The sequence below is a fragment of the Squalius cephalus genome, assembly GCF_949319135.1.
Source record: "Squalius cephalus genome assembly, chromosome: 15".
Taxonomy (NCBI): domain Eukaryota; kingdom Metazoa; phylum Chordata; class Actinopteri; order Cypriniformes; family Leuciscidae; genus Squalius; species Squalius cephalus.
The window spans coordinates 22,061,634-22,073,910 of NC_137136.1; the positions used below are offsets into that span (position 1 = coordinate 22,061,634).

Genomic DNA, 12,277 nt, shown 5'->3' on the forward strand with positions numbered 1-12,277 from the left:
TTTATTGTTTGAACCATGCATGGCTTATTTTCTCTTAAATTAGAATTTTCACAGAATAACACTGCTTTTGACCTATAATACACTATTCTATACAAAATAGAAACAAAACAAACAACAAAAAATAAAAACATTGAAGTGACATTTACACAATTTTACAGCATCTGTCTCACGTTTAGCCTCTACATCACGGTTCTACTTTACATGTATCTAATCTCTTATCCACATAATGCTCAGAGTAAAAATCTGAGGGAAAGGTGAAAAAATCGTCTCTATAGTACTTAATTTTCCAATTCCTTTCGAAATTGCATGCTACACATGATAAGGTGCTAAATGGTACTATTATCATAGACAGTGGACGTGTGTCTGTGGGAAATGTCAAATTACCAAACAAAAAAACAATGAAGCGGCTTTAATCTTGCTAACGTTCTGTACTTTACACTCTCCAAACCCATATGATATTTTTTGTTCTGTAAAAATATTCAAAATGCAGGACTAGGGTGAACTATTCCTTTAAATTGGCTAAAAATCTGAATGTTTCCTCTTTTTTTTCCCTTTTCCTTAAATGCCAATAATCAAATTCTCATAAAATATATTGCTTCAAGGCACTCATTTGATAAAAATGCCATCGCTACTTTTTTAAACAAATATAGCTAGTCTTTTCATTTAAATTAGACGATTGTCTACTTTTTCATCTTGCAAGTTATGAAATGAACGCATTACCATGGAGATAATATATGAGGAAGGGAAAAGGAGAATGATGGCTTTCTAGTTTGTTCTCATTTGTGAGGAAAGTAATTTGATAATCTTTACCCTTGTGAAACCGGTTTTATCCACAAAGTTTTAAGTTTTGTTTTCCCCCTAACTCTTGCTCAACTTCAAGCTATCTGAAAGTAACCGTACATGTAACACAATAAGCTCTGCTATTTTAAAGTACACAAACAAACACATTTTAACACAGCAGCAAACCAGAGGAGAATGGTTGCTGATTTACATGAAATATGAAGACTGAAGGTGCGACTGCTGAATTCAATGCCATCTGAGTTCAACCAAACAGCCAGTACCAACAAAAAAAGATAGGAGAGCATCCAGTCATCTTCAAACAGTTTTTTTTTTCTTTTTTTTCTTCTTTTTTGGTTCATTCTGAAGGCCACAGCGGTAAGAGACGGACATTTGTCTCTGTACTGGAGAACTGGACAATCGGCGTTCTACAGGCTGTGTGTGTGTGTGTGTGTGTGTGTGTGTGAGAGCATCTACAAACGTTGTGCAGCAACTGTGCTTGTTCTCTTTCAAAATGCATTAAAACGGATGTTTGGGATATCATGTTAATAGTCCACAAGTACAGAGCAGGAACAGTGGACATGCACCTGAGTGGTTTTCATTATTCTCTTAGACCACCATGGGACAATATGCAAATGTAGGTGAAGCTAGTAAATGGAGTAAGGTCTGATTACACGTCCAAAGTTAAGTATATGGGTTAGTGATTATAATCCCGTTCACCTGTGAGAATATGAACTGTCCACAGCAATAACCATCATAAAACACAAACCCAGAAACATGCACCTGCTCCAGATCTAGAATAAAGCAAACTGGAGCTAAAGCGACCTGTTCCAGCTCGTGTGTATGTGTGTGTTTGTGTTTGTGCTGAGACCCTGAGCGTATGCTGTCTCACACTTGCATCTCAGAGCTGCCGGCCAATCCCAGCGCCTGTGCCTCCTCTGGCGTAAGACCGTTCTTCAGTGTTCTTCTTACTGTAGAGAAAAAGAGAGGAATGCGTGAGAGAGCCAAGCAATGTGAAGAAAACACATGATGCAAACATATTACAGAGAGATATACAATTTGATATATAATTTGAAATACCCAAACTAATTGTTTTTTATAATTCTAATAAATACTATTCAAACTAACAATAAATATATGAAAAAATAAACATATTGTGATTATTGGCAAAATGACGAGGGTGTGATTAAAAATATCGAAATAATAAAACTTTAATCTGCTTAAAACAAAATTATTTCAATATTTGCACAATTGTTTTAAATTTAATTAAAATTTGTGATTAAAAAATGTAACTGAATAATAAAGCAATTTAATCTGTTAACTCTTTCTCTGCCGTTGACGGCTTTCTTTTCAGAAAATTGTTTTGCTTTCTGTGTTTTCACTGTTATACGGTAGGGGGCGCATTGACAAATCTTCTGAAACAGTGCAGAATCTCCTGATCAATAAACATGCGAAGAAAATGCAGGAACAAGCGATCTTATGTGTAATCAGATGCATATGTAAAATAACACGATCATCAACATTAAACAGCATATAAATCATAGTAACTGCCCAATGTTACTGAATGAAATGTTGACCTACAGGACTGTGCAAACATTAGGGGTGTTGATGGACTCGATCTACTCCATCTATGTTTTGATCATCATTCTGAATCCGATCTGGATGTAGTTTTTTCTTTTTTTTTACAAAAGCGTGATTTTCTAAGCTTTTTGCTCAAAATGTTGCTTTTTTATTAAACTTCTCCACATTCAAGTGTTGATAAAAAAAAGAAAAGAATGCATGAAGCTAGAATAAAATGTTTTTTTGTTTGTTTTTTTTTTTTTTAAAGCAGGGGGTCTGTTTTTTCTTTCTGCATGTTCAGATATTCAAACAGCAATATATTTTTGGGGTGTGAAAATTTTGTGAAAATGATCAAAAACACTGGCGGTGGCTGGCAACTTTTTATAAAAAAAAATCACTGGCGGGAAAAGAGCTAAATTAAAACATTTTAATTTATTATCTACATTTTTGTATGTTTTAAATCCAATTATTGTTTTAAATTGTAATTACTTCCCAAATGATTCATTCCCAGACAGCAACACAGTGTGGAATCCAAGTGTGCCAGATCTGGGCCGGATCTGGGCCTTGTATGTACTATACACTAACATTCGAGATCAGCTATCTCAAATGAATTCTTTAGAACTTTTGATTCATCAAAATATTCTGGAAAAAAAAGTATGTTTCCACAAAAATATTAAGCAGCACAACTGTTTCCACCTTCAATATTAATAAGCGGAAAGTTTCTTGAGCAGCCAATCAGTACATTAAAATGATTTCTGAATGATCATGTGACACTTTGCATCATAGGAATACATGACATTTTAAAATATAAGAAACTAGAAACAGTGATTTTAAATTGTAATAATATTTCACAATATAGATGTTTTGCTGTAGTAAATGCAACCTTGGTGAGGGAGCATTGGTGAGTTCTTTCAAAAATATTTTTCAACAACACAAGACGCAACTTGTTTCAAAAACTCAAAACAAGTAATACAGCAAAATTGTTTCCTTTCTGAGGCCCAAATATGGAAGTATACTGATAACAAACTCCAAACAAAGCAAGAGAGACAGTTACAAAAAATGTGTGTGTGTGTGTGTGTGTGATATTTGCAGACTCACAGGATTTGCGGTTGGCTCTGGAGCGTCTCCTCTCGCGGGGCTGTGCGCGCTGACTGGGGCCCTGAGTTGCTGATTTCACAATCCGTTCCATGATCTCATCTGCTGTATCATTTGTGCAATTAGAAGCGTCTTCATTTGCAGCAGACAAAAGTGCTGTATGGCCTAGAAAAGCGACACAAGAAGGAGAGAGTTTCAACTTTTTAGGACTCCTACAGCTACTGCAAATCAGCATTATCTGTGAACATACCTCGAGTGGCTCGAGTCCGTGTGCGGAGGCCAGGGAGAACAGATGATGGACTGTCTCCGCCCTGCAGGCTGGTGCGCAGTACTGCAGTCATCTGCTCATGTTCAGCTACGTCCTCAGTGTAGCCCAAACCCTGTGGCGGACACTCCTGACCCTCCAGAGGAGCGCCTGCAAACTTCCCACTCTGAGAACAACAAGACATTCATTCATTATCAATACATACAAATTAACTCAACCTTATTTTGTTTGGCTGTGCCAAAGATTTGTTTCCCATATTTTCGCCATTTACTAGTTTCAATTCAGACAAATCTGTTTTATATAAACATTCTTCCAATGCATGATTAAAAGTAGTCAAATACATACGTCGCACCAAAACATGCCTTTCCATAGTGATTTAGTATATTATTCACACATTAGTAGATTTTAGAGTGCATTAGTAGTAATTTACCTATAAGGATTTTTTAAAAATGGTAAGCGTTACAAGCCATAAACAAAAGCTACGAGTTGAATCACAACATTACAAACTTTTATTTGAAGAAAAAATGTGTCAACGTCTAGTGAGGGAAAGGACTACAGTTCCAGTATGACAATCAAATTAAAAACAATGGAGAAATATAAAACTGTTCATTTAAAGTTGTTGATTATATAGAAACAATATATTTAAAGTTTATTGCAAAGTGTGTGTGTGTGTATATATATATATATATACACACACACACACATACAGTCAGTCTGTCTTTAAAGTTATCATTAAAAACTTTCTCTATGAAGAAAATGAATGCAGTTTTTACTTCAGGGAGCTGATTCTTACACTCTATTAGTTTCCTCATATTGAAAGCTGCACATATCCAATGTAACATCTGTCACAGGTTTGGATTTTTAACGGCAGACTAAAAACAATGCTTGATCCAGGGTTTTTAGTGTGTTTTGAAGCAGCTTCACATCTTTATCAGCTTTGTTCAACATCATGTTACATCCAGTTTACCGAACTCTTCAAATCCACATGGAGAACCATAACAGTTGCCAATGATAAGAGAGACAAATATTGATTCCTGAATTCCTCAGCCTCTAGTTGTTATGGGGTGCATCACAAACTCGCATACGATCTGGTAACACATGCTGGACATTACAGGACAGTTAAGAAATCTTAAAACCCATTCATGCTCAACTAAATAAAAGCACAAGGATACACGCATACCTCATCATCCTCCTCCTCATCACTCTACAGAGAAGAAATTAAAGAAGTCACATGGCAGAGAAGACGAGCAGGAAATGTTGGGTTGAAAAAGTTTTTGGTATTTGGTTTCACAGTTACAAAAGAATCTTGAAGGTTTCATAACACATTACAAAATGTACTATCCTGAGCTTCATTCACTTTAGGCAACTCTGGCATTTTTTTTTTTTTTTTAACTTATGTTTTTTTTAAACCTGTCAAGAATGTGTCATGGTCATAAATTACCCCATAACTAAAAGAAAGAAATATGAAAATATATTCGAAAGGGAAAAATGCAGAACTATCAAAATTGTTATACACTGTTTTCATGATCACAATCATGAAGCATAAAGTTTTATACTAAATACAAAAAAATATATATATATGATTGAAATGGTAAATTATTCATTAATGCATAAAAATAGCATAAAATTAATATTTACAATTTATGTCACAATATATATATATATATATATATATATATATATATATATATATAGTTGCTTTGGGGATGAAATGTGACCTAGACCAGTATTATTTTAGTTTTTTTTTTTTTATTGTTTTGAAATAGTTTTTATTTTTATATAAACTTTTTGTTAGTTTTCTAATGTCTATATAGTTTTTATTATTTTTTTTATTTCTGTTTCAGTTATTGTAGTACATCAAGTTAAACTAAATGAAAATGATAAATGTTGCTTTGACAACTAGCTGAAATATATATGTATATATATATTTTCCTCATATTTTTTTCAGTTGTTTTAGTGACCTCGACACGTTAAAATGAAATTCACCGTAGTACTGCATGTGGTAAAAAAAAAAAAAAAAAATCTTTAGAGTGAGCACCAAGTTACAAAGTGTTTTGAAAATCGTCTCTACATAATCCACTTGGGCTTATTATTTTGCAGCAACATATGAAACCAACATGAACTTCTTCCTTTACCTCAGCTTTACCTCTTCAGAGCCAGAGCTTGCATGCACGGCTCCTACAGGGACATCCAAAGGTTTGGATTTTCACACAGAGATTGAATTAGACACCACTCTTAGACTAAGGCAGACCCCCGCCAAGCATAACATGCCATGAAGGGCTATCCTGGCTACGACATCCCCCATAAGAGGCATTAAATTGGCCCCCTGGAGTAAAGTCTACCAGGGCCAGCCCAGAACTGCAAAACCCATGACAATAGACTGCTTGTTTTATTATTGTAATGCAAGTGGTGAGCGTGTTTTTAGGCTATTCTGACAATCCTAAGGGTGGACTGGAATATAGACGATAAGAGTCAAGCCTCACTAGTCTCAAGTGGGTATACAGTTCGAAGTGCCAAAGATATGAAAGAATGTTCAATGAGTCACTGGAAAACAATCAGGAAATATAATGACTCCCTCTAGTGGTGCAATGGTGAAGTACAGAATTTAAGCAGCTCGCTCACTCCATTTTGAAAAAAAGTTTGAGAAATGAGAGGAAAAACGAGGACAAAGGAACTGAGGGCAATTTTCTCTACATTAATTACAGGACAAAAGTGTTTGGAAAATAGATCAGTTTTCAAATCAGAGATTTGGATATTTGAGTCAAACTTTGAGACCCCAAACAAACGGCATTAGTTGAAGTAGTTGCTTTTATGTCCTATTTTCTTTTAATTATCAGTTTTCATCATTGTCTTCTGGTTTTTGAATAATCCACTGCGTCATCGCATTCATGATGAGATGTAGTTGAATCAGTCTTGTTAGCATAAATATATTTCATCTGGAGAAGATGTGATGGAATATGTATACCTAAATAGTTCATGTCTGAAGCACCAGAGTAGATGAAATATGTCCTTAAAAAGTTTTAAAAGGATTGTTCCAGAAATTAACCACTTTTCCAGAGACTATGCAATAAGGTTCAGTTTTTTCTAATTAGATTAGGTAACATAAATTGACTATAAACATTGTTCATTGTTAAAGGTGCAGTAAGCAATTTCTGAGAAACACTGTTGATATTTGAAATCAGCTCAAAACACACCTCACCCTTCATTGCTCCCTTCATGAGTCCAGACAAACCTCCAGACAAACAATCACACTCCAAACTGTCCTGTTGCTTTAGCTAACATTACAACAATAGAATATATTGGTTCTGTGAAACATAGCAAAACCAATGATACTCATGCATGGAGCATTAACAACGTAACCTCTTTATCCGATTTTAGGTGTTCCCGCTTCGGTCTCTCCAGAGAGCTTTTCTAATATTAAACAGGGTCCTAAAGCTCTTCCAGTAATATCCCCCTGACCTTTTCTCTTTTGTAATGTCTCTCAGTCATCTCTCTTTCTACAGTCTTTCTACAAATGCTCACCCTCTCTCCTCCCCCATCATGAGTGGACACGCCCCCTACTGCTGATTGGCTACAAGTGTTTTGTGGTGCATTTTTCAGAAATCTATAACCTTGTATAGAAAAGTCTCTCACCTCGGTGATCATTTTGCCCCGGGTCTTGTTCCTCTCGCGGTGATTGGCTCGTTTCTGTTTTTGCTGCAGTACTCGCTCTCTGGTGGTGCGGTACTCAAGTGCAAACTCACTCAGAATCTTACTGAAGCGGTGAACGCTCACCTCTCTTATCGCATACGGTGGATGGCCCAGGAAAAGCAGGAATGAGTGAAACCTGTAGATCAAACACAGGGACATTCACTTTAAATAACTTTCGAACAATCTCTTCAACACCGCTATGGTTTAGTTCAGACAGGCAGCAAAAAACAATGTTGTTTTTGGAATACGTCTGAACCGCTAAAAACACAAAATCCAATCCATATTTTTGCAAACTAGATCCAAACCACATTCGTAGGTGGTTTGAAAACAGATTTTCTGAAAAAAAAAATCTCAATCTGAACTGTCAGATCAGATTTCAAGTATCTTTTTTCATTCTTATAGATTGGGTTTGGATTTGTGTGAACAGCTTTAATGATCATTTAATGCACCTGTTTATGATGCGGCGATGTACAATTTTAAGGATGATAATTCTTTCTGCACAGTCTTTAAGGAAGTCCGACATGCGCTGCTTAAGGGCTGGTTTGATTTCATGTTTGGCGATGACCTTCAGGTGGTCCCAGGATGCTTTGCAGCGGTGCTCCATCTGACATAGGTTTTCCTGCAGCTGGTCGAAGTCCACCTGGAGAAGACAGGACAAACCGCTGATCAAGTAGGGTGTCTCAGGATTGGTCTGTTCACTTCACAAGCAATGCTTTTAGCAACGACACATGGAATTGTGATGCCTTGATTTCTTTCTTTGCATGTGGCATGTTGCCATTGTTTGTTCATTGGGGTCCAAAAGTCTGAGATGATATTGAAAATCTGGAATATAAAATCTAATTTAAATCTGGAAATAAACAGTGTTTTGAAATATTTAAAACAGAGAAAGGTTATAAAGACAAAATAATAAGAAATATGTACGATTCTGCACTATTTCTTGGTCACTAATCAAATAAGCAAATTTGTGACTGCTTTATACAAAAGGTCAGGTGTTCTTGCTTCCATCGAAGCACATTTGGAACTTTCTTTAGGACTTTCAATTCAACTTTTCACTCAAACTTTTCACAGTTTCCACAAAATATTAAGCAGCAAAATCTGTTTTCAACATCAGAAGAACTATTATGAATAACTGAGCATCAATAATAATTGATAATAACTGAGCACTACATCAGCATATTAGAATGAATTCTGAAAATATACTAAAATAGAAAACAGTTATTTTAAAATGTAATAATACTTCACAATATTACTGTTTTTACTGTATTTTTGGTCATATAAATTCAGTCTTGGTAAGCATAAGAGACTTCTTTCAAAAACATAAAACAAAAAATATTTTGAATTATTCTAAACTTATAACTGACATTGTACATGTACATGTGTTTCATTGCCTAGCAGTGAGTTCACAAACTCATAGTGATCATTGAGATTTGGAATTCATGTCCCGCTCCATCATTGCTTGCCCTCTCTGTACCATATTAATCAAATATAATGAAAGATTATACGAAAGACAAAACATACAAAAACATTCCAAGGAAGGTACAGGCTTGCAGTAAAATCAGTGGTGATAGTCTTGTAAATGATATGGTGGTTATGCTAACCTTAGCAGAGCGAGTGATGGCTCCTATCTCAGAATAGAGGTCTGAGCTGTCTGGAAACTTCTCCACGACAATGGAGCAGACGTGATGCAGTAGAGACTGTTTGTGAACGGTGTCCTTCACCTCAGGAACTTTCTCGAGGTAACTCAGCTCAAAGCCTTTAGCCTGAAAACACAAACAAACACACCATGAACATGAACTAATTTCTGTCATGACAACTCTTGGAGAGATTGGTATGTTAATGCCATTTCTGTGAGCATGTAAGCATGCTGTTGCTGCACATGTAACATACATGAAATAACCCCCGTAGCAGATCCATACAGGTGGAGCTGGGGAAAATGGAGGGTTTCTGAAAGCGAGCTGCACACTGCTAACAGCAAACACTACCAGTATTTGAATGCTGATTTCAAGTATCTTTTTTCATTCTCATAGATTGGATTTGTGTGAACAGCTTTAATGATCATTTAATGCACAATTTTAAGGATGATAATTCTTTATGCACAGTCTTTAATGAAGTCAGACATGTGCTGCTTAAGGGCTGGTTTGATTTCATGTTTGGCGATGACCTTTAGGTTGTACCAGGATGCTTTGCAGCGGAGCTCCATCTGACATAGGTATTCCTGCAGCTGGAAAACTGCTCAAAAAGCTCATTGATGCAACTGATGCAACAGCAACCAATCAGCTGCGCTATGTAGATAAAAATGTGATCACTACTAAATTGAGTTAAGGACATACCAGCCTGCGGCATCTAGGCTCATTATGAGGCTCATTATGCGGGTCATTGTCTCCTCCGGTGTGAATCACAGCATTATTCATGATCATTCACACCCACATGCATATTGCCTTTGTAAACAAAAACTGTCTTACAAAATTAAAATCAATATATTGTTTTATGTGAATGAGTAGGAGGGATGATTTTCACATCATTTTGAAGCAACACATCTAGGCTACAACATCCAGAAGTCTTGCGGACACATATTTAGTATGTGTTTTGTGGCATTATTTCAGTGACTTCTCTCAAAAATACATACATGTTGCTCACAAATTATGGTAGCCTAGATCATGCTGTATATATATATATATATATATATATATATATATATATATATATATATATAAATATATAAAATATATAATATATTGAACAAAAAATCACAACATATTTGCATACAATAATACATCTATATATGTTGCTATTTTTCCTATTTTTCCTGTGATAAAAATTATATTTCTGTAATATTTTACATTGCTTTCTGAAACTGTTTATATATTTCAGATTGATACACACACACATTGATACACACACACATATACATACATACATACACACACACACACATATATATATATATATATATATATATATAGATAGATAGATAGATAGATAGATATATCTAGATATATATATCTATATATATATCTATATATATATATATATTAGGATACATTTCATATTTAGTGAAAAATAGGTATTACATAATTTTGTTAAACAAGTGCAGTAATTTTGCTACAGACTGAATATAAAGAAAAGGGGGCAAAGCACGAAAAGTGTAATGCACGCTAACAAATCAAAACTCAATAGAGAAGCAAGGAAATTTAATTTCAGATACATGTGAATGTGTAAATAAGCGAGAATGAAATGATCTCTTATGTGGAAAATCACATGCACCTTGAGAGCATTAGTAACTTTGGATCTGGTCCATCATCAAATCATTTCCTAAAAAAGGGCTCATTTTGACATTATTCTGATGCAGTTTAGTTGATTAGCATCAGCTGCATTAAGATAAGAGTGCTTTGAACGTGTGCAGAGTCTATGTGCAGCTCCCAAGATGATTCTGACCAATGCTTCATTAACATATGATTAACAGAATCTCAACCCTGTCTGCAAGTCTGCAAGGCACGACAGAGCTGGGAATGGAGAAATCCCAACGGACGTGACATGACTCTCGCTGGCTTTGTTCTGCTGCCCATGCTCAATGGTTTACGGTAACAAAAGAGATTTCATGCCAAACTCACCACCTTATCAGGTTTATCTTCTTCAGACTTTTTAACATTATTAAGATCTAAGCGAATACGGCAGACAGACAGAAAGAAAGAGAGATGGAGAGATTAGGGCTTGAAAGGAGAGATGTAGACTTTGCTGGCACTCACATTGGTCCCGTTGAGAAAGTTGCCAATAGCTAGCAGAGTTGAAAGGATGTAGCGCAGCGTCTTATTCTTTTCTAATTGGTCCATGCCCTCCTTTAGGTCCTGTAGTGGTTCTGCTACTTCCTGAGAACGAGAAACAGAATGGGTTTGAAATAAATAACCTCTGGGAAAGAATTCTGTAGAGTGGTGGTTTTTCTTCAGGATCTAGATTGCTTCAGGATCTACATTTAAAACTCAATTTCAAGTGCAGTCCCAACACAGTAGCAAAATTGTTCATAATACAAAAGAGAAACTCAAAATGTCCTACGATTAAGTAAGTAAGTAACCTCTTCATACCGTTTACATGCAATTTTCATTATTCTGATTATGCTAAGGATGGACATCACTGTTTTCTACAGAGCTGCTGTATAGATAAATTAAATAAATTAATTACTAGTGATTTTTACAACGGAAATTAATCAACACTGAACTTAAGCTGGACAATGACACTATTTTGTTCTGGAGCTGCTGTATAGCCGAAACAAACTTTGTTGCATTCTTTTCCTGTTATCACTGTAAAGCTGCTTTGAAACAATCTGAATTGTAAAAATCGCTATATAAATAAAGGTTACTTGACCTGACTTAAGAAGTGTGGTTATTTTTACCACCATTATTCGCATACCCCACAGCACAAATAATGAACTCACATACAGTAGGTGTGTTACTAGCCACTGTTTTAATCTACTTTCATCAAATGCAAAACACATTTCTATGGAAGTATTGGACATTATTCAGCACCATTGACAGAGTTTAGAAATTCGGAGTGGAGGACAAACTTCAGAATAATGTCATGGAGTTCATTCATGAAGTTGTGTAAACAAGGTATACGTGTACGTCCAAGCATATCCACACTTTGGTCAGAGCAGTAATAATGTGATAAAGGTGTTTACATGCCTGTTTATTGAGATTAAAATCAGTGTATGCCACATAGTTTACCGTAATGATGGTTACTACGATTATGAGCTTAATCGCATTAGTTTGATCAAAGTATTGTGTTTACATGAGGTAAAGTTTAATCACAATATTGCCAAAATCCCATTATAATCACATAAGGAGTGTGCCTCCATTGACAGTCTACGCAACTACCACTTTGACTCTTTAAAAAGTT

General features: G+C 35.5%; 1 protein-coding gene across 5 annotated transcripts in view; it reads right to left on the reverse strand.

Annotated features, from left to right (window-relative positions):
- The window catches only part of fhod3b (formin homology 2 domain containing 3b), a 179,184-nt gene continuing 166,907 nt past the window's right edge, over positions 1-12,277 (reverse strand). For 3 of the 5 annotated variants that reach the window (XM_079895925.1, XM_079895924.1, XM_079895927.1), the window contains 7 exons: positions 11,134-11,253; positions 8,986-9,147; positions 7,837-8,027; positions 7,331-7,523; positions 3,683-3,863; positions 3,436-3,597; positions 1-1,748 (listed from right to left, as the gene is read on the reverse strand). In XM_079895925.1, coding sequence (XP_079752051.1) covers positions 1,666-1,748; positions 3,436-3,597; positions 3,683-3,863; positions 7,331-7,523; positions 7,837-8,027; positions 8,986-9,147; positions 11,134-11,253 — 1,092 coding nt within the window. In that variant the 3' untranslated portion in view covers positions 1-1,665. Of the gene's footprint in view, positions 1,749-3,435; positions 3,598-3,682; positions 3,864-4,877; positions 4,902-7,330; positions 7,524-7,836; positions 8,028-8,985; positions 9,148-11,133; positions 11,254-12,277 lie in introns of all 5 variants that reach the window. The other 2 variants (XM_079895926.1, XM_079895923.1) reach the window with 1 other exon arrangement.